Source organism: Rana temporaria, chromosome 1 (assembly GCF_905171775.1).
Source record: "Rana temporaria chromosome 1, aRanTem1.1, whole genome shotgun sequence".
Classification (NCBI taxonomy): Eukaryota; Metazoa; Chordata; class Amphibia; order Anura; family Ranidae; genus Rana; species Rana temporaria.
In genome coordinates this window covers 318,839,871-318,863,031 of record NC_053489.1, presented here as the reverse complement: position 1 = coordinate 318,863,031, position 23,161 = coordinate 318,839,871, and the positions used below count along the sequence as shown (strand labels likewise).

The following is a 23,161-nucleotide window of genomic DNA, read 5'->3' as shown; positions in this document are numbered from 1 at the left end:
GACGCTAGACGCGGCAAAAGATTTTGACAGTATAGAATGGATTTTTTTTTGGCATTGCTGAGAAAAATTTAGTTTTGGTTCATACTATAAGGTGGATACAGCTCCTTTACACTGCCCCGGTGGCACGGGTACAGGTAAATGGACATGTATCAGAGCCTTTTTCACTGTAACGTGGAACAAGACAGGGATGTCCACTATACTTTAATCAATACAAATGGTTCTTTCTCAGGTTTTATAATAAACTGGGAAAAATCTGTTCTTCTACCACTGGACCCCCTGATGACTAACCTGCTAATTTCTCCCTCCCAAATAGCGGTAGTTTCTAGATTTTGGAGTAAGTTGCCTTTAATTATAATAGGTAGAGCTAATTTGATAAAGATGATATGGACGCCACAATTATTATATTTGTTACATAATTGCCCTGTATGGATTCCTCTGAAAATTATTAAGACAAATAGATACCTTGTTTAGAAAACGTATTTAGAAGAATAAACCTCGAATTAGATTGGAAATTCTGCAGGTGTCTAAGGATGAGGGAGGCCTGGCTGTTACTAATGCTGGATTGTATTATCTGGTATCTCAAATTCAACTATTGTACGGTTGGAATATTATAGACTGTAAGGACCCCATACAACTAATTATATTTTCTCAATTACCATTAAATGTACCCGTACAGTTATTAGTAGCACGCCACTTTTATAGTAAATAAAACTATCCCACATTTTACTTAATTCATAAAATCTGGAGAGAGAGGAGTCGCCTAGGTAGCCAAGAAGAGGAAGGAAGAAGTGGGACAGGGAGTACCTCTGAAAACCAAGTATCTACCCCCCCCCCCAAAAAAAAAAATTACATGCCACAAGGAGAACTTAAAGCAGAAGTTCCACTTTTGGGTGGAACTCCACTTTAAACTTATATAGATTTTGTTACAAAGAACATTGGGGGGGGGGGGATTTATCAATTCTGTCACACAAAAAGGTATGCTAAAGAGAAGCAGTGAGACAAATGATGCAACATATTTATTATAAGGTTACAGCTTGAGTCATAAATTCTTCCCTCAGACGCTCTGGAGTAGCACTAAGGCCGCGTACACACGGTCGTTCCAAACCGATGAGAATGGACCGAAGTTCAGTTTCATCGGTCCAAACCGACCGTGTGTATGGCCCATCGGTCCGTTGTCCTTCGGTCCAAAATTTTAAAACATGCTTTAAAATCGAACCGCTGATCGATTGGTCCAAACCGATGGTTAGTACAGAAAAGCATCGGTTCAAAACCCGCGCATGCTCAGAATCAAGTCGACGCATGCTTGGAAGCATTGAACTTCGTTTTTTTCAGCACTTTGTGTGTTTTACGTCACCGCGTTCTGACCCGATCGGATTTTTAACTGATGGTGTGTACGCACATCAGACCATCAGGCCACTTCAGCGGTGGACCGATGGAAACGGCCCATCGGACCATTCTGATCGGTTCGGAACAACCGTGTGTACGCGGCCTAAGATGGAATGAGACCTGACCTTGAGCACATCTTCATTGTACATCTGTTTAGAGTAAAATCCTGTCTCATCTTCAGTAATAAATCTGTCTCTGCACTTGGCTGCTCATTACAGGTTACCAGCCCTTCGTTGAGGTGTCTGCATTTTTTTTTCTTTTTTCAGGCTTTATTTCCACCTGTAATACTGTAAATAACAAACTTCCTGTCCAAGATGGCTACACTATTCCTCCACTCCATGAAGGTGACACAGACTGGACAACAAATATGTCTGTCTTTGATCATCTCTATTACGTAACATGAGTGATAAAGAGATTAGTAGCTTTTGGGGCAGCTCACAGAAAGTGAGTGAAGGATGTTTCCGAATTTCAGCAAGAATTTCAGCAAGATCAACAGGTATTTTCTGCACTTGCTGAAGTGCCTGACAAATTCAAACTCACATATTCACTACATCTGAGGACCGGCAAGCTGCGCTATATTACATTTTTGTTCTTGGGTTTAGTTATTCATTAAAAAGATAATGTACAAGCTGGGTGGACAAGGGATAGTGGGAAAACACAAGATCAGATTTTTTATGTGCATGGCTCATATTATTCGTAGATCCTTCATCACCTGCAATTTAGAGCTTGTTAAATGATCTTGTTTCTCCCCAGAGTCTAGCAGCTTGGTGTACTGCTTAACTTTGCTAAACCAGGACAGCACAATAACTTTCCATCCTACTGAATTTCCTATGCGTAAGCAGCTAGTCCCCCCATGGATCACTACAGCACAATTTTTTTTTACTCCAAACGCGAACTTTTTCTCTGCATAACCTGCTCTGGCGTAGACCCACCCAAGAGTATTTATATAATAAAATAATGGAAACACAATTTTAAACATCACTTACATTTCAACTTAAAGTCAGAGGATCATGATGAAAATATCATAGCGTTTTACTGTCATTTTATATTAGACGCTTAATTTCTAGATGTGATTAAAATAGCCAACTGTGAATCTAATAATAGGATGCTTGGCATAACGCAAACTCTGCATTAAATCACAGCATAATCTGTAAACTCACCATGCCTGACACACATTTATAATAGATATTTATGATGGCTGCGTCACAGCTGCTATATGCTTGCTTAAATGGTGAAGGAGTATTTTCACAGTTGATGATTTCCTGCATTTGTTGTTCACGCTGATCTGGCTCTGCAGGAAGCGCCAAAAGCATTTAGCCAATTATGCATGTAATGATATCAAAAATAGGAGCTGAAATGATTAATTTTTAATGGATAGGATAGAGCAATGGAAGGTATAGCAGAAAGGTCAGTCATAAGTGAATGAGATAACCCAGGCTGAGAAGAACACCCAGTGCGACACAAATCAGCCAGCACACTACTAATGCATCCCTCTATCATGTATATTTAATCTCCATCTTTTATTTGACAATGCAGTCATTTATGGCATGACTGCCAGAGTCAGATAGATCCTTCCCACCAGGATACTGTCCCTGTTGTGAAATTAAATATTTTATCATCACACTTCTCAATGACAACATAAACTAATCTTTTCTCACTAATAAAACAGAGTATATAAGAAACTAGAAAAAAAAACGTTTTGCAAATTTGGATTAATTCAGTTTGATTTATGTTTTTATTCAAGAACCGTGGCATCATTGCAACCCTGAAACATTCAACTTAGCTACTTGCTAAATTCTGTCCTTCTTCCCTATGATTGTTAGAAACAGAATTTTTGAACCTAGAGATGCTCACAATGTTTTATGCAGTTTATTAAATTTTTAACTTCTTCTGATCCATACAAATGTCACAGTACCCAACTTAATACGTGCTATGCTGCCATCAATTACATGCATGTATAAGGCACACATTATGTAGTACAAGTACTTTATTGTATTGTAAGTATAAAGTAATGCTCCTGTTCATTTGGTGTATATACTGCCAATGGCTAAACTATTTGAACATTTCTTATATGCGCATTTGTATTTTATAGTAACCCTTACTCAATTTAAAGTTTTAAAAGTAAAGTTCTGTTTAAGAGCACCACAAAATGCATACTACCTTTATAATTCATAAAACCTTCTTCTATGACCATCTCTGATTTAATTTTGCTTTGTTATTGGATTGTATAATGTCCCTACTTCAAAGTTGAGCCCTACCAACAGAAATGTCATTGTCCAGTGAGGCCACAACAGTGTCTATTAGGGCAGGGGTCATCAACCCCCGGGCCGCGGTCCACTGCCGGGCCGTGGCCTGTTTGCAGCCGGGCCGGGAAGGCTGCACTATCTGATAGTGGTGCAACGGTTCACGCTATGCGATCTGCGGATTGCCGCGGTGGCCATAGCATTAGGAAAGGCCGCAGCTTCGGCTTAGTTCCGGAGCCGCGGCCATCTTGGTACACCCGGCGGCGGCCCTCCTCTCTGTTTACACCCACAGAGGAGGAGGAGCCCGCGCTCGAGGGACACACATGCTACTGTCTGAGGTCTGCACTACTGGGGGGTTACTGTGTGAGGTCTGCACTACTGGGGGGTTACTATCTGAGGTCTGCACTACTAAGGGGTTACTGTCTGATGTCTGCACTACTGAGGGCTTACTGTCTGAGGTCTGCACTACTGGGGGGTTACTGTCTGAGGTTTGTACTACAGGGGGGTTACTGTCTGAGGTCTGTACTACAGGGGGGTTACTGTCTGAGGTCTGCACTACAGGGGGGTTACTGTCTGAGGTCTGCACTACTGGGGGGTTACTGTCTGAGGTCTGCACTAAATGACAAGCTGCATCTGATGGCAGGCGACGTGGCAAGTGACAATCCGCATCGTGACATGGTATGTGACATTCTGGCACATTCTGCATTATGGTGAGTTTTCATAACTATTTCATTATATATTACAATGTAATAATATAAATAATGATCTTCAATCAATGATGTGCCAGGATGATTGAAGCGCCAACACCAGCCATTGCCCCGATAAATTGCCCGCGAAAAGCCCCCCGGGCCTTGGCACAATTTTCTTCAACAATGCCGGTCCCCAATGCCAAAAAGGTTGGGGACCACTGTATTAGGGTATTCTCGCTGGAATATGGTACAATATACTCCCCTACTGTCAGATGAATGCAATGATAATCTTGCAGCACTTAAACAGTTACTTTTTTAGTTATCCGAATTTATAGCACATTATGTAGCTGCTTGTCTACTGACTATTGGCCCTGGCTTTTAAAGGGGCTCTATTCATATGAGGTGTGTGCCTGGGGGACCCTTGGAGTGGCCTTGCTTCGGATTCAGGCCAATGTCTCCCCAAAACACACAGATTTTGGGAATCTAGGACCTGGATACAGATTTGGGGCCTTTGTGTCCAAACCAGCAATGACTGCTTTAAACTGTGAGACTCGGAGCAGTAGTTAATATAATCAAAACAGCCTGATGTGTGAAATTCCATTGTTAATTGAGTCACCTATAGTTTCTGTCTGCTAATCCTTTAGAGAGTGGGACAGCCCTAGGTATTCTTACTGGGGAACTGGTGCCGAACGATCTGGATGGGCACTGAGTCACCTAGGCTTGTCTAGGTGACTAGTTAGCTTACTGTTTAATTAGATTAATTAGATTACTGTTTATGTTGGCTGCTCCATAACTATGGGCCAAATCCTCAAAAAACGGGCTTAACTTAACTTTTCCGAGTTAAGTTACACTGCCGCAAATCTCCCAAGTTAGGTGCCGATCCTCAAAGCACTTACCTGGAAATTTTCCGCAGTGCAACTTAACTCCGTCCGGCGCAAGGCGTTCCTAATACAAATGGGCGATTCCCATTTAAATTAGGCGCTCTCCCGCGCCGGACGTACTGCGCATGCCCGTGACGTCATTTTTCCCGACGTGCATCGCGTGTTTTTACGATACGCAATTCGGGAAAAAAAAAAGATACAGCGAAAAAAAAAAAAGAACAAAAAAAAAAAAAAAACGCGCCGCGAGGAAGAAGGGTCTACTTTTACAAGGTGTAAACAGTTTACACTTTGTAAAAGCAGCCCTAATTTTACACATGCAAACTAAAACTTACGGCGAAAAAACTAAGCTGAAAAGCTTTGTGGATCGCCGTAAGTCCTAATTTGCATACGCTAGGCGGCATTTCGACACGAAATGCCCCCAGCGGCGGATGCGGTACTGCATCCTAAGATCCGACAGTGTAAGTCTCTTACAGATGTCGGATCTTCTGCCTATCTTTGGAAAACTGCTTCTGTGGATCAGTTCCAAAGATAGGCACAGGGATACGCAGGCGGAACAGCAGATCCGCCTGCGTATCTCTTTTGAGGATTTGGCCCTATGTTATTTACTCTTTGCATAATGTGATTAAGCTCTTATCTGATATTCTGTGTAGGTTTACAATAAAGTGAGTTGCAACTAGTGTTGTCTAGTTCTTGGGTGCTCAGCTATAATACCTAGTTCTTGGTTCCAGGCTGGAGGAAGCATCCAAGCTGGGTGCCAGGTGTTTCGTCACTGTTTCTAAAGCAACAACAATGCTGAAGGGGAGGTACCAAATACCTGTGCTAGTCTTCCTATTGACCTTTGTATCCCTGTGAATCCCCCTTTAGATTCTGAACCCAGACTTTACATTGAGCCTTGTCTTCTGCCCTAGTCAAGTCTAAACCCCACACCTTTAATATACTGTAACTGTCAAATGCATGAACTTCAAAGCGCAGTAGAAACTCTTGCATTTGACAGTTGATCTCAATTTATGATAGATGTAAAAGTCAGGGTTTCATCAGGATTAGCTCTTACAAGGCAGCATGTGGGCATTTCAGTCAGAGTCATGAAGTTGCATCCTTGCTGGCTACTCCAACCTTTCTAGTGATATTTTTGATTTATATTACAACAAGCCCATTCTACTTCTTATTATTGTCATATAAGTGATGTTTAAATTCCAAAATATGTTGTCCTCTTATAACTCTATGCTACTCCACAGGGCCATGCTGTATCTTCTTTAATTTATAACTCATTAAACTCATCATAGAAAAATCACATGCAGTGGGCTGTAAGAGTCATCAAAAGTTGCAATGCTTGTTCATTCATACCACTGTTATTTTGTTCCTCCACCAATGGACAAGAAGAGCAGTTGCTGGCTCTAATACGCTATTATATTTGGGATTTTGTATTGTCAAACCACTACCTCTGCTAGCTAAGTATCCACTTTGCCCTGCCCATACTTGCTTATCATTGTCTCTTCCTGGCAGTGCTAAATACATTAATTATACACTATATTACCAAAATCACATGAACTTTAAAGCCTTAGTCTGTAGGGTACAATATTGAGTTGGCCCACCCTTTGCAGCTATAACAGCTTCAAATCTTCTGGGAAGGCTGCCCACAAGGTTTAGGAGTGTGTCTATGGGAATGTTTGACCATTCTTCCAGAAGCACATTCGTGAGGTCGACCACCAGTGCACAAACAAGGTCCATAAAGAAATGGATGAGTGAGTTTGGGGTGGAGGAACTTGACTGGCCTGCACAGAGCCCTGACTTCAACCCAATAGAACACCTTTGGGATGAATAAGAGCAGAGACTGTGAGCCAGGCCTTCTCGTCCACATCAGTGACTGACCTTACAAATGCGCTTCTGGAAGAATGGTCAAACATTCCCATATACACACTCCTAAACCTTGTGGACAGACTTCCTAGATGAGTTAAAGCTGTTAAAGCTACAAGGGGTGGGCCAACTCAATATTAAACCTTACGGACTAAGACTGGGATGGCATTAAAGGTAATTTGCGTGTAAAAGTAAAGGTCCCAATAATTTTGGTAATATAGGGCCAGATTCACAAATGAGATACAACGGCGTTTCTCCTGTTACACCGTCGTATCTCTGTTTCTATCTATGCGACTGATTCATAGAATCAGTTACGCATAGATATCCCTAAGATCCGACAGGTGTAATTGTTTTACACTGTTGGATCTTAGGATGCAGTACCGCGGCCGCCGCTGGGGGGAGTTTGCGTCGTAAACCAGCGTCGGGTATGCAAATTAGGAGTTACGGCGGATCCACAATGGTTTTTCGCATTCGCTAAGTCGCCGCTAGTCTAGTTTCCCGTCGCAAAGTTAGTCGTTTTTTTTGATGCCCTAACTTAAGTCAGCAAGCGTATTGCTGTCTAAAGTATGGCCGTCGTTCCCGCGTCGAAATTCAAAATTTAACGTCGTTTGCGTAAGCCGTCCGGGAATACGGAAGTACGCTACGCGCGTCGCCGTTCAAAAGAATGACGTCACGGCGCGCAAAGCACGGCGGGAGTTAAGAAACGGAGCATGCGCAGTAGGTCCGGCGCGGGAGCGCGCCTAATTTAAATGGCACACGCCCATTTAAATTGGCCCGCCTTGCGCCGGAGGCCGCCGGCGTAGTTTTCATCGCAAGTGCTTGGTGAATCAGGCACTTGCGATGAAAAATTGCGGCGGTGTAACGTATCTAGGATACGTTACGCCGCCACGATTCTACGTGAATCTGGCCCAATGTGTATATAATGAAAGAAATACAAATCGGCGCAATGGACAAAAATGACCCAACAAGAAGCAGCTAAAACACCAGGGTCAATAATCAAAAAATCCCTTAGGCTGGGTTCACACTACGGTTTTCCCGTCCGTCAGCCGCATACGATTTATATGAAAAAACGTATGCGGCTGAAACGGACGGGAACGTATGGAACCGCACATATGTACGTTTTCCATTGACATTAATGTTAAAGGAAAACGTATGCGGTTGCCATACTGTTTTAAAAACGACCGCAAAACCGTGGTTGAACACGGTTTTGCGTACGTTTAAAAAACGTTTTGCCAGCAAATCGTACGCACCCGGATGCATCTGGGTGCATACGATTTGCAATGCATTCTCTATCTATACGTTTTCCCGTCCGGGCCCGTACGTTTTCAATACTGAAATCGTATGCGGCTGACGGACGGGAAAACCGTAGTGTGAACCCAGCCTTAGATAAATGTAAAGCAGACGGTGTAGCGCTAATAACAGTCCATAATAAAAAAACACTGTTCGTGAGATCTTCAGTGCTAATAATATAAGGACATGCAAGTGACTCCGTCGGTGCGATGAACCTCCACTAGTAGTAAAAAGTGGCCACTCACCTCACATTGTGACCCTCCGTAATCAAAGGGTCCCCTTACACATTCACCTGCGGGCACTGAAGAGGATCCAAATGCAATCAGGAACCAAAGGAGAAAAAACATGGCACCAAATAAAAATATCCCAGTTCCAGTACCAGTCCTCAGAAGGGATGCGCTGGAACTCCAGCTCTCCATACGGCTCACACTGTGGCTCCAAAGAGAAAGGGCCCCTTAGGACAGAACACAGACGGAGTAAGCACTTCCCGGAGGAGCCCGGGGGGGCCACAGTGTGAGCCATATGGAGAGCTGGAGTTCTAGCGCATCCCTTCTGAGGACTGGTGAACAGGACTTGATGGAATACTCCCAGACTTGGTGCCTTGTTTCTTCTTCTTTGGTTGTCGTTGCATTTGGGTCCTCTTCATTGCCCGCAGGTGAATGTGTATGTGACCCTGCGTAATCAAAGGGTCCCCTATGTGAGGTGAGCGGCCACTTTTTACTACTGGTGGAGGTTCATCGCACCGACGGAGTCACTTGCATGTCCTTATATTATTAGCAATATAGTGTATATTAAAAACAAATATTTACAGTTATGTAATTTCCTCACAAAATCCATGGGCCTTGGACAATTCTATAGAGGCTTAAAACTATTTGAGGCTTGCAAGACTTATGCAAGACTTATGCCGCATACATACGATAATTTTTTGGCATGAAAAAAACTTTGTTTTTAAAAAATGTCATTTAAAATGATCGTGTGTGGGCTTCACATCATTTTTCGGGTTCTGAAACACTAAAAGATTTTTTTTCGAACATGCTGCATTTTTTAACGACGTTTTAAACAATGTCGTTTTTCGGGTTGTAAAAAATGATCGTGTGTGGGCTAAAATGACGTTAAAAACCTGGGCATGCTCAGAAGCAAGTTATGAGACGGGAGCGCTCGTTCTGGTAAAACTACCGTTCATAATGGAGTAAGCACATTCATCAAGCTGTAACAGACATAAAAGCGCAAATCGTCTTTTACTTACACGGAATCAGCTAAAGCAGCCCCAAGGGTGGCGTCATCCGCATGGAACTTCCCCTTTATAGTGCCGTCGTACGTGTTGTACTTCACCGCGCTTTGCTAGAGCATTTTTTTAAAACGATGGTGTGTGGGCAACGTCGTTTTAATGATGAAGTTGGAAAAACTTCGTTTTTTCTACATGACATGAAAAATTATCGTGTGTACGCGGCATTAGACAGCCCACATGCCATAATATTCTTCTCTCCAGGGCCTTCCCAAAACATCAGTTTTAAACCTGAGACTGGGAGAGAGAACTGGGATATTTTAGATGATGATTGAGATAAAGCTTTTCTCCTCACCTTTAAAGCCAATATAGCCACCCACAAACAAGAGAGGAATTTTAAACATATGACACCCTGGTACAAAAGCCCTGCCTTGTTGCACAAATCCCACCCATCCCTGATCAGTGCTGGTGATGTGGCACACCGAGTGGCGATTTTCTCTGCCTGTGGTGGACGTACTCTCTCATTCGGCCCTTCTGGGACCCCATCTTGCAGGTCTGTTATCTCATAATGAGCACTTCCTTGCCTGAAGTTGCGATTCTATCCATCTATCTCTAAGATCAAAAAGGGTATGCTTCGATTCCTTTAATCAGCAGCCTGTACATTAACTCCCAGGTATTGGAAGTCAACAATCCCCTTTTCAGTTAGAGAATGGATGCAGGAGTTTAACCACATTATGATAATGGAAGAGTCCATCACCTGTCTCCATGAAGGTCATTTTAATTGTTTTTATGGTTTTGGTACACCTGGATCAAATTCTACAATTTCCCTAAACTGCAACCCTATCTGTAACCACTATCGGAGATCCCTAATACCCGAATACAGATGGAATCAATCATTGGACAAGCCAGATTACCCCTCTCTTAATACCATTTCTTTCTTTCCTCTTTTGTTTCCTTCTTGTTTTGTTGCCCTTCCTCCTTTCTTCGGTTCAGTGTGAAGTCCAGTTTTTATCACAGTGTAATGCTGGCCATACACGGGTGAAATTTCTTTTGAAAATCAGAAAATTTGTGTGTTTTGTGTCTGGGAACCTTCTTTTCTTTTCAGGAATTTTCTTGCACATGAAAATTTCCATTTTGATTACATTTCTCGCATCATTCTCCCATCATTGATTAGAAATCGTTAGTTTTTAAAAAAAATATCCAACATGTTGGATTATTAAAATTCAATGGCTGCTTGAAAATCAGTTGTTGCTGCAGCCCACTAATGGTGCGAAATACGAACGGAAATTCTTAAATAGGATTTTCGAAAGAAAGATGTTTCGAAATTCGACCCATGTATGGCCAGCTTCAGGCAGAGGAGTTGACCAACAGAGCTACTTAGAATACTAGGCTGTATAATGATACTGCCCTAGATCAACAGTACATGGTTTTCCAGGTGTACAACTCTGGGAGGACACTAGGACATTGAAGTAATGGATTTCAAATATGTTTAGAAACAATGTTAGAATGGAATATATTTTTTACTATGACTTTGCGATGTGAATTGTATACCCACACTTTTCTTTTTTTTATTCGTAAAAAAAAAATCCAAAATTAAGTCTCTGTTCACACGAATGCGGCTTTGAAACCACGCTACTTATTTATATCTGTACAAATACAGTACATACAGTAGATGTGAACAGCAATCGCTTTCCAAAAACACCTCTGATTTAGCTCAGCATACAGTAAAATAGACACACAGGGCCAGATCCTCAGAGCGAGTACGCCGGCGTATCTACTGATACGCCGGCGTACTTTCAAATTACCCACGTCATATCTTTAGTTTGAATCCTCAAACCAAGATACGACGGCATCTGTGTTCGATCCGACAGGCGTACGGCTTCGTACGCCTTCGGATCGTAGATGCAATACTTCGGCGTCCGCTGGGTGGAGTTCTCGTCGTTTTCCGCGTCGGGTATGCAAATTAGCTATTTCCGTCGATCCACGGACGTACGCGCGGCCGTCGCATTCTCTTATGTCGTCTCTAGTCGGCTCACGTCTAAGTTAAAAAAATTACGTCTTAGCGACGTCATTTAGCGCAATGCACGGTGGTAAAATTCGGGATGGCGCATGCGCAGTTCATTCGGTGCGGGGACGCGCTTCATTTAAATGAAACACGCCCCCTACCCGCCCAATTTGAAATCCGCCACCAGAAATACACTACGCCGCTGTAACTTACGGCACGAAATCGTTGAGGATTCGAAAATCCGCCAGGTAAGGTACGGCGGCGTAGCGTATCTCTGATACGCTGCGCGGATCTAATTCTATGTGGATCTGCCCCACAGAGCTTTACCATGAACAAAAAACCTGCATTTAAAATGCTTTATCTGAGATTGTCCTAAAGAAAAATCTGTGTTTTTCCAATAAGGATGTTTAAAGTAAACAGGTATAACACCTACACTTTCAAGCAAGTCACACCATATGTACATATTTCAACATGCTCATTGCAACAGCTGAACTACTGTCATGAGTCACTGACAACCTCCATTTACACTTCCAATGCTATAGCAGGTGTGTACCAGCAATAGGAAGTTAACATAATTATTCACACATTTCATATCTATTTTAACAACAAATATATAGCTTCCAAAAAAATCTATTTAATCATCTAATGCGATAGCAGGAGTGTGCCAGGAATAGTAAGAAAGCAGATTTGTTAATATACCAATTGGCATATTTTCATATCTATTTAAAGCTGAACTACAGGATTGTAAGAAAGAAAAAAATCACTCTTGCAGTGGGGTTACCCCGCCCTGCATGGGTTAAATGCTTGTTTTGTCTAGGGGGTAGGACACCCAGCAGTGTTGTGTACCCTGATACCCCGCTCTAGCAAGCTTGGTGCTGTTCAAATTTCCCCCAAAGCTTTGACCTGTGGGTGGTTTCTTTGGCATTATCATATGCAATGCAGGGCTGGTTACCCAGCTTTGTGTGTGGAATTGGTGTGTTTGTGACCAGGTACGGGTCTGGGATGCAGGGAAACAGTTGCACAGATAGAGGGAGCCTACAGGAGCCAGGACCAAGGTAAGTATTACTCCTAGATATAATGAACCCTTACAATGCAAAAGTATTTTTTTGTGGCTTTAAACACCATAAATATAGTTCTCAGGGTTATTGTAACAATAAGTAAAAACCTCAGAGAAAAAAATAAAAATGATTATATAATCAACTTCAGTTTGCAAAATGACATTCTTTTCCATGCCAGGACTAACATTATAATTAGGATCCAACTCAGTATATATCCAAACACCACAAAATCAACATGGGTGTAGCTGCTAGAAAAATAGTAACAAGTAAATATGTTTCAACTACAGTGTGAGGGTAATGCTAATAAATGCTAATAAATAGTTCACCAGTCTCTATCCTTGTACCTTGTAATCATGGGCATTTAAAATAATTATGTTTTATTCCACTTTTGGAACTGAAAGAAAAATACACATTTAAACCATAAAAACTATCAATTTAATGTATAAAAATAAATATTTAATATGCGAAAGAGAAAAGAGAATTACCTTCAGACAGAGGATCAAGTGTGTGGATCATTAGCTGAAAGATGCTATTTCTCATTAGGCTGTTATGCAGTGATGCGGAGCTGCCACCTCGCTGTAGCCTTGGTTTTGTCTGTAGAAAAAAAGTAATAGAAGTTATAGGTAAACTCCAACCTATGCATTTAGATTTTTTTAATGGAAGCATTAAAATAAACACTTTGCAACAAAGGTATAGAACTTTTGTCAGATGTTTATTATGGTTTCTATCATTACAGAGGAATTTTTTCCTTTGCTTCCTGTGTGGTCATCAAGGTAGGAAGTAAGTGGAAATCTCTCTGGGGGGGGGGGGGGGGGGGGGACAATAATAATTTAGTAAGTGAAGCTGTAAGAAGATGCAAGATGAATCATACTATATGATATATTAATCTATCAGTGAGATTTGTCGCTGCTAAACCCTGACAAGTATTATGCAAACATGGTGGGAGCTGTAACGGCTCTAGGGAACTGCGGTAGCAAGGATTTCAATGCTCTTCTTTATGTGAGAATTCAGTATTAGGCCCCAGGTGTCACTCCACAAACAGGAGTTTGGGGGTTCTCTACATCATCTCTCTCTCACATAAAGATAGATGTTGAGCTACTGAGCTTGGAAGCATTACAACATGCGACCGGAGCTTAGCATTTAAAATTATAGTATGCACTAAAAGATACGTATGCACAACTGTATGTAAGTAATTATTAGTATTACATAGCGTTGTGCATTAGGCCATTAAGGGAGAAGTGTCAGGACCATTAAGGTAAGTACTCACCGAGGCCGAGATGCTGAGGGCGGCTCACCTTTGCGACCCTGTGCAGACCACTCCCTGGAGTTAGAACAGAGGAGGGACGGCACAAGGAGGCACCTGTGCTGGGAACTGGTAGGCAGACTTGGTGCAGCTGACGAAAACAGGGCAGGTGCAGAGGACTGGAGACAGTCGTTGATCAGGCAGGAACAGGCAGGTAAGTCCAGAAGGGACCAACAGGAAACAAAGGCAAATCCGGGTCACAGACCGTGGGTCAGGAGTTGGAGAGATCAGAGGAAGTCCGTGAGAGCAAGCCAAGGTCAAGGGGCAGGAGACAACAGCAAATCCGATAAGCAGGCAGGGGTCAAGTGTAGGAGACAGCAGAGAATCGTCAAGGTCCAATCCGGGTCAAGCAGATCAGGGTATTCAGGTTTCAAGGTTCTCTCACAGGGTAAAGCTGACAACGAACCAGCCATTAGCAAAGGGGAAGGGGCTGGCTTAAATAGGCCACACTGGCCACTGATTGGTCCACAGAAAGTACAGGTTCAGCACCAGGCTCAAATGGATAGCACACAGGATTGCACTGAGCAGTGGCTCAAAGACAAAGAGCTGGACCTGAAACGACGAGATCCCAGGTTCAACTCCATCCAGAACCAACTGGGGAAAGTGACCGCAAAAGGTCTGTGCCCTGACAGTGCCCCCCCCCTAGGGGCGGACTCCGGACGCCCAACCTGTCCACTAGTTCTGGATGCTCCTGATGGATCAAACAGGGAGCATGTAGATCTTTACTTTTTCTTTTTGGGCTTAGTTGATCCTGAAGTTCTGGTAGGGGGTGCCCTCCTCGCTTGTAAAGCTCGTTCAAATATCTCCAGATCCCGTTTACAAACCATGGTACCATTTGAGGCATATGTGCAGTCTGGAGGGAGAACTTCACTTGGGGAGATATGATCTGGAATTTCAACTGGGGACACAGGAACTGAAGACACTGGAACTGGGGACACCGGAACCGAAGACACTGGAACTGGGGACACAGGAACCGAAGACACTGGAACTGGGGACACAGGAACCGAAGACACTGGAACTGGGGACACAGGAACCAAAGACACTGGAACTGGGGACACAGGAACCAAAGACACTGGAACTGGGGACACAGGAACCAAAGACACTGGAACTGGGGACACAGGAACCAAAGACACTGGAACTGGGGACACAGGAACCAAAGACACTGGAACTGGGGACACAGGAACCAAAGACACTGGAACTGGGGACACAGGAACCAAAGACACTGGAACTGGGGACACAGGAACCAAAGACACTGGAACTGGGGACACAGGAACCAAAGACACTGGAACTGGGGACACAGGAACCAAAGACACTGGAACTGGGGACACAGGAACCAAAGACACTGGAACTGGGGACACAGGAACCAAAGACACTGGAACTGGGGACACAGGAACCAAAGACACTGGAACTGGGGACACAGGAACCAAAGACACTGGAACTGGGGACACAGGAACCAAAGACACTGGAACTGGGCACACAGGAACCAAAGACATTGGAACTGGGGACACAGGAACCAAAGACATTGGAACTGGGGACACAGGAACCAAAGACACTGGAACTGGGGACACAGGAACCAAAGACACTGGAACTGGGGACACAGGAACTGAAGACACTGGAACTGGGGACACAGGAACCGAAGACACTGGAACTGGGGACACAGGAACTGGGGACACTGGAACTGGGGACACTGGAACTGGGGACACTGGAACTGGGGACACTGGAAAGGTAGGTACAGGTTCTGAGGCATAGAAAAAACTCCCAATAGTACCCAGCTGAAGAAGCTTTGGCCGAGGTGGGCGAGTTGGGCAGAGCGATATAAGGTGCCCGCTAGCACCACAATAAAAGCAAAGTCCATAGCCTCTCCTCCGCTCTCTTTCTACCTCAGATAGGCTGGACCGGATGGCCCCGATCTGCATGGGTTCTTCCTCCTCCAAGGTAGGCGTGTGTGCATCCACAGAAATGTCAAGACCTTGTGATGGGGAAACTTCCAGGCTGGGCACATACGGAGTCTCATAATTTGGCACACACTGGGCTGGCTGGAGGTCATAACCGTACTGGGGCTTCCTATCCTTGGGTACCCGTAGGCCCCGTGAACTAAGAGCAGACCTGGGAGTGCTGGTCCTCTTGGAAGCAGGGATATATGAGTCCAGAGCAGACATGAACGTCTCCCAGCTGTCCAAGACTGGACTTTTTTCCTGCAGCAGCAGGTGAGCCCACGATTTTACCTGCCCTGTTAGCAAGTTGACGGAGGCTCTAACCTTAATATAGTCCGTGGCATAGGTCCTAGGTTTAAGGGTGAACAATAGCTCACAGTCGGTTTTAAAGAAGGATGCACGGCTACCATCAAATTTTTCTGGCATGACAACAAAAGGTTCATAACATGCTGGTTCCGGGGCTGGGCGTGTTGTCCCTTTAAATTTTTGGACTTCTTGTTGTAGTTCCTGAATAGTATGGTTCAGGCTGGAGACTTGCAGAGCCAGGGAGGTGAGCATCTTGTACAAGTCTGCGGACTCCATATTATTAGTTAGTCCATTATGTAAGGGTTTACCTTCTTGCAATTTTTTAACGGCAACAGTCAAAACAGACACCTGTTGGCACAGGTTTTCAAGGGGTGAGCATGCCCTGTCGGCCTCAGACATAATGGCTGGTTCGTACTGTCAGGACCATTAAGGTAAGTACTCACCGAGGCCGAGATGCTGAGGGCGGCTCACCTTTACGACCCTGTGCAGACCACTCCCTGGAGTTAGAACAGAGGAGGGACGGCACAAGGAGGCAGCGGTGCCGGGAACTGGTAGGCAGACTTGGTGCAGCTGACGAAAACAGGGCAGGTGCAGAGGACTGGAGACAGTCGTTGATCAGGCAGGAACAGGCAGGTAAGTCCAGAAGGGACCAACAGGAAACAAAGGCAAATCCGGGTCACAGACCGTGGGTCAGGAGTTGGAGAGATCAGAGGAAGTCCGTGAGAGCAAGCCAAGGTCAAGGGGCAGGAGACAACAGCAAATCCGATAAGCAGGCAGGGGTCAAGTGTAGGAGACAGCAGAGAATCGTCAAGGTCCAATCCGGGTCAAGCAGATCAGGGTATTCAGGTTTCAAGGTTCTCTCACAGGGTAAAGCTGACAACGAACCAGCCATTAGCAAAGGGGAAGGGGCTGGCTTAAATAGGCCACACTGGCCACTGATTGGTCCACAGAAAGTACAGGTTCAGCACCAGGCTCAAATGGATAGCACACAGGATTGCACTGAGCAGTGGCTCAAAGACAAAGAGCTGGACCTGAAACGACGAGATCCCAGGTTCAACTCCATCCAGAACCAACTGGGGAAAGTGACCGCAAAAGGTCTGTGCCCTGACAAGAAGGTATGAAATACGTCAATCCTTAGCATAGAAAGTTTAGGCAAACATGTTCTGCAAGTTAGGGCATAAGCCCAAAAACAGGTAGTACTTATGTCAAGCACGTAGTCTTTGTCATTAAAGAAAGTAACAGGCGCGCGGAGCGCCTGTTACAGGTGCTGAATAAAACTTTTTAACAATAAAGTAAAATTATGTTATGTCCTAGGCCCAGGCCTGGACTGGCCATAGGGCACACTGGCATTTGCTTTGTGGGCTGGTTCCGCATGTCCTCACAAGAGCTGGTTAATGCAAGGGTCCCCAACTCACAGGCCATGAACCAGTACTGGTCCATGGCCTTTTGATGACCAGGCCACACAGCGGGAGGTAAGCGGCGACTGCAGTCTGGACAGGGCTATCACGGACTGCAGTTTCTGCTCACCTCCTGCTATGCAGCCACACCTGGGAGGTCTCTCCCACCTCTCGTGCCCCGCCAATAATGTCATCCTATCAGCAGAGCAGGGGTGGGAGGAGCTGAACATCTGCACAGAAATCAGGAGTCTTTTCATATTAACAGGTAATCACCGCTTGTTAATATGACCCAGATCTGCAGATCTACCACCCTCTGCCCTGCTGATAAGATGACATAGTCGGCGGGGTTGGAGACCTTGAAGAGGACGCACAGACTGAATCCTGGCTCTGAACTGCTGAAGGTAGGACTGTGCAGGGGAGGCAGGGAGTAAAAGAAGGCACTATGATTAGAGAGAAAAGGGGGCCATGATTGCAAGGGGCACTGTGATGGGGGGGCTGTAATTGCTAGGGGCACTGTAATGTAAAGGGGTACTGTGATATGAAAGGGGGTGCACTATAAAGGGACACTGTAATCATTACAGTACCTCTTTACAGTGCAGTCTCCTTTATATGACAGTGCCTCTTCACAGTGCAGAGGGTCGACTCTGTAAATATCCCATCACCAACTGCCCCCTGTCTCTGGAAAAATTGTCTGCTCAGCCTAAAATGCCCAGGCCTATTTTTTTCCCAGTCCTAGGCCCTCCAAGACATGGCACCTGCCATTAGAAAAGAGAAAACAAGTTTGTTTACAGGAGCTTTTGTTTGTATATTAGACCTTTGGAACCCAAGAAATGCACAAAACCTCCTTGTTATTTGTGTACTTAAGGGACATATGTTTTAAATGAATTGATAATATAACATATGCAGTGTGATTTTTGCTTCAGTATTATTTTAAAGTTGAAAAAAGTATAAAATTCATTGCATCTTTGTGTGATATTTTTCTTAATAAATAATAGCCAACATTACTTTGCTGGCTGCATAAGAACTTTTGGGTTTCATAGACAGCACATTTTCCATTCATTCTTATGAAGGACAGACTCTGAAGATTTACTGGAAAAGATCTGTGCTGTCCCATAATGTGATTATTCCCTGTATAACAGGGTTGTAGACCATGACACAAAAAGTTTGGACAGTGCTTTGGCATAAAAGATCACAAATACAACACATTTTTTATTTATATTTCCCTTAAAAGCAAATCATATTTCTATTTCAGAGAACGGTTATTTTCTAAAAGGATATGTTTATGATGTGGTTTTATTTTCTGGTTGCAAAAAGATCATGGTGATCACTAGAGGACAAATCAAAGGCATATTCTCATAAACAAAGCAAAGCCATAAGCAAAGCCAGTATTCTGATAAACAGCTTAGAGCTGGCACACTCAAACCAAGAGGGGGTATGGACAATTTGCCTTTGAATGCAGACGTATATTAAAGAGCTCAGCTTTTCATACACTAAGCCACTATTTATTTTTATAATGTATTGGTGGGTGGTAGATCACTCATTTATGGAAACATGAACTAAACTTGACATATAAAAATAACAATCTCATATTTATTTTGTTTTAGCAGAGTCTTTGTAATTTAGTGGTAATTTTTTTTTTTTGGAGGTATCATTTTAAAAGACTTAAGCCTCGTACACACGTACGGGTTTCCTGGTGGACTTTTTACCGCCGGGAAACCCGGGGGGAAAACCGAGAATCTGCTCGGTAACTTTTTGCCCTACACACGACCAGGTTTCCCGACAGGAAAACTGCCATGAGAGCTTTGGTTGGGAATCCCGGCAGTGTGTATGCTCCACTGCAGTGTTTCCCATAGGAAAAATGCCGGGAATCCTGGCCGGAAAAAAGCTAGTTCTATATTTTTTCCCGGCAGTTTTCCTGTTGGGAAAACTGCGATGGAGCATACACATGGATGGTTTTCCCAGCCAAAAGCTCTCATGGCAGTTTTCCCTATGGGAAAACCGGTCGTGTGTACGAGGCTTAACGTTGGGTGCCTCCATTATGTTGGCCTTCACCATGGCAGTACTGGAATGCTGCAGAATAGTTTTCATTGCAACATACAAAGAAAAGATCAACATTTTAAAAGAAATGTAACTTAAACAATAATGAAAATGATTATTTTGGAAGAACTACTGTACATTATGGTGTAACAATCCATCAGCGCATTAAAAACATGACTTGCAGTACAAAATACTAAAACACGTCTATGTATTTAAATTTACAATACAAGCATTCAGCACAAAAATACATTGCGTAAACCCAGTGAAGTGACTGGCCTCAGTCGATACACAGAGATTAAACAAATCCTCCTACATACATTGTAGCTATTTATCTACAGTCTTCTCTTCTATACAGCTGTTCAGTGCAGAATTTATACAACTTGTCTAGGCTTTCAGAAAGTAGGAGGCAGGGATCTGAAGTTACACTCTGCAGAACTCAATGAGGAGAGCGCACACACAGCACACAGGAACGTAGCTGAGGCTGTCAATCACAGGCTGCGTGCTGGAGATCCCTCCCCTGTCACCTTTTTACCATTTGGTGTCAGGGAAAGTTGTATGGAAAGAATCAAGCAGATAGCAGAGGAAAAAGGCAGCAGACAGAAATGACACTTAGTGCTCTGTATTGAGACAAGTACATACTATAGAGGGATAAAATTAGTTCACATTTCATGGCAGATTTTTACAACCACTTCAACCACTTTAAAAAGAACAGCAGTCCATGGATCAGATACTTGACTGGAGATCCCCATATGGCTCCGAGTTGAGGAGCCTTGGAGTGGCAGGGATCGGAGCTCGGGGTCTCAGCCCCCCCCCCCCCCCCCGCTCTATTCTTTTCTCTCTTTTTTTTTTATTGTTTCTCGTTACTTTATATCCTTTTGATTTCTTAAGGAGTTTGACAAGTACTGTCTGAGGGCCAAGACAGAGGTACCCAGTGTTCTCAGGTACAAACATCAGGTACTCTGCAACTGCTATAATGTCTGCATGGTTTGCTTATGTTATATCTGATGGGAAACCGCTGATAAAAAACACTGAAAGGAAGGTTAAAGTAAAAGGGATAAATATCCTCATAAATTATTCATAAGCTCTAATTGTATTACCAATATCCCAGTAAGTGTTGGAAATGTACAAAGACATTGTAATTGGTTTTCCATTTTGTACTTGATATTCTTATCTTTATTGTTTAACAATTCAATAAAAAACGATTGAAAGAAAAAGAACAGCATTAATAATATTTCAAAAAGCCCAGTGCAACATTATAGTGTAGCTTTATTTATTGAAATTATTATACATAAAAAGTAAGTGTGAACAGGTTTATAGGAGGCTTCTATAACCCAATAAATCCATTTTATGCGTTAAAGTGGTTGTAAAGCCAAAGTTTTTTTTTTTTTTTTTACCTTAAAGCATTACCTGATTTAGTGTAAAAAAACTTTTCACTAGTCGTTCCCCCTACCCCCCTCCCTAAATAATTATAATATAATAAGTCCTTATCCAGCACTGTGACTGTTTGTAGTAGTGCTGATTCTCTCCCTCCCACTCACAGGCTCAGAGACAGCAGCATCAGCCATTGGCTCCTGCTGCTGTCAATTGAATCCTGGAAGCTGAGAGTGTGTGAACACACTCAGCTCAGCTCAGGAGTAAGCCCACAGGTGTGCCCCCATAAGAAGTGGCTTCCTATGGCGGCACACAGAGAAGAGGAGGAGCCAAAATCGCCAACAGAGGAATCCAATAGAGGAGGTTCATTGCACAGAGCAGTTAAGTATAACATGTTTCATATTTTAATTTAAAAAACGAAGCTTTATAACAACTTTAAGCTTTAAAATTAATTGGATGAAATACACCATGAAGTAGAAAGTTTGGTGTATATTCTGTCCATGTGTTTCAGCTCTTACCCTCCTTAAACTATCTTCTGCCATATGCTCTACTGCACCAAAGACTCTCTACAGTATGTAGCAGCTCAATAAAGAATTGTCAGGATGTTTAGAGACATGGACTTTGGTTAAAGGGGTTGTAAAGGTAAAACATTTTTTCCCCAAATAGTTTCCTTTATCTTAGTGCAGTCCTCCTTCACTTACCTCATTCTTTGATTTTGCTTTTAAATGTCCTTATTTTTTTCTGAGAAATGCTCACTTCCTGTTCTTCTGTCTGTAACTACACACAGTAATGCGAGTCTTTCTCCCTGGTGTGGAGAAAGCCTCTTGAGGAGAGAGGGGACACTCTCTACTTTGCAGATAGAAAAAGGAGCTGTGTGTTAGTGGGCGTCCTGACACTCCTGCTCGCCCCCTTCCCCCTCAAGAGGCTTTCCACACCAGGGAGAAAGCCTTGCATTACTGTGTGGAGTTACAGACAGAAGAACAGGAAGTGAGGATTTCTCAGAAGAAATAAAAGCAAAATGGAAGGATGAGGTAAGTAAAAGGAGGACTGCACTAAGGTAAAGGAAGCTATTTAGAGATGTTTTTTTGTTTTACCTTTACAACCCCTTTAAACAGAAAAGAGTAGACATGGGAACTTTTATTTGGGGGGGGGGGGGGGGTAACTCCTTCACACATACTGTAGGTTAAAACAAAACAAATGATAGATGTCTCTGGTAGGATCCAGCAGCAATGTAACATTTACAAACCCTGTACCCTAAAGCTCCTCAAGGATGGGGTTTACCAGAACAGAAGAAGTGCTTTGACTTTTCCCTTTTCCCTTTTCTAGCAACCACATTACAGGTGCACCAAATGTTGTTACTGGAGCTTTGCTTTCCATTGAACTGACACTGCGTGTTCACATTTAGCACAAGGTTCCGTATTCATGCATTTGTTGGCTGTTTTACAAAACACTAAAACCTAAAGGAAATAATCCGAGGAACATTCGCCAATCTACAACACTAAATTATGTTATGTGCTTAAAGGGTCACTAAAGGAAATTTTTTTTTTTGCTGAAATGACTGTTTACAGGGTATAGAGACATAAAAGTTAACTGATTCCTTTTAAAAATGATTACAAATTGAATTTAATCTATCATATAATGTGCCTCTAGTTTACTTTCGGTTTTAAAGGTACATACATGAAGTTCCGGGTGAGAGGTGAGTCGGGAAGACTCACAGAACAAAAACAAACAAATCCAGGGCAGTGTTTTGTTTTTAAAATGAATCTGATTGGTTCTGAGGAGTTTTAGAAACACAGTAATGACAGCTTAGACCACAGTGAAAATCTCCCAGTACGATGGTTATAAGGAAACAGGCAACCAGGAAGTGTGGAGATCACAGTAGAATTACAGCTACTTCAAAGCAAAAATGAACAATGAGGACATGAAACCAGGACTGCAGTAAGGTAAAGGAAGCTATTTAGCTAAAAAAAAAATTCCTTTAGTGACACTTTAACATCTCTATAATTTTTTTTGCACTGGACTGCTTTGGGAAATAGTTCAGAGTCTGGTCTGGTGCAACAGAGAAAGACTTCAATTTGTTTAGCGTTTTGTATCCCTGTTTAGAAATACCTAGCTTCTGGAATATTGGTTGGACATCTTCAGAATCCTCTGTAAACGGGAGGTTTTATGGATATTTACTCTC

The 23,161-nt window shown here is 43.1% G+C and overlaps 1 protein-coding gene across 6 annotated transcripts in view; it reads right to left on the bottom strand.

Moving 5' to 3' along the window:
- SLC24A2 (solute carrier family 24 member 2) overlaps nucleotides 1-23,161 on the bottom strand; it is a 230,243-nt gene that overhangs the window by 91,593 nt on the left and 115,489 nt on the right. For all 6 annotated transcript variants that reach the window (XM_040359747.1, XM_040359738.1, XM_040359756.1 and 3 more), the window contains one exon: nucleotides 13,117-13,225. In XM_040359747.1, the coding sequence (XP_040215681.1) occupies nucleotides 13,117-13,225 (109 nt within the window). The remainder of the gene's footprint in view (nucleotides 1-13,116; nucleotides 13,226-23,161) is intronic.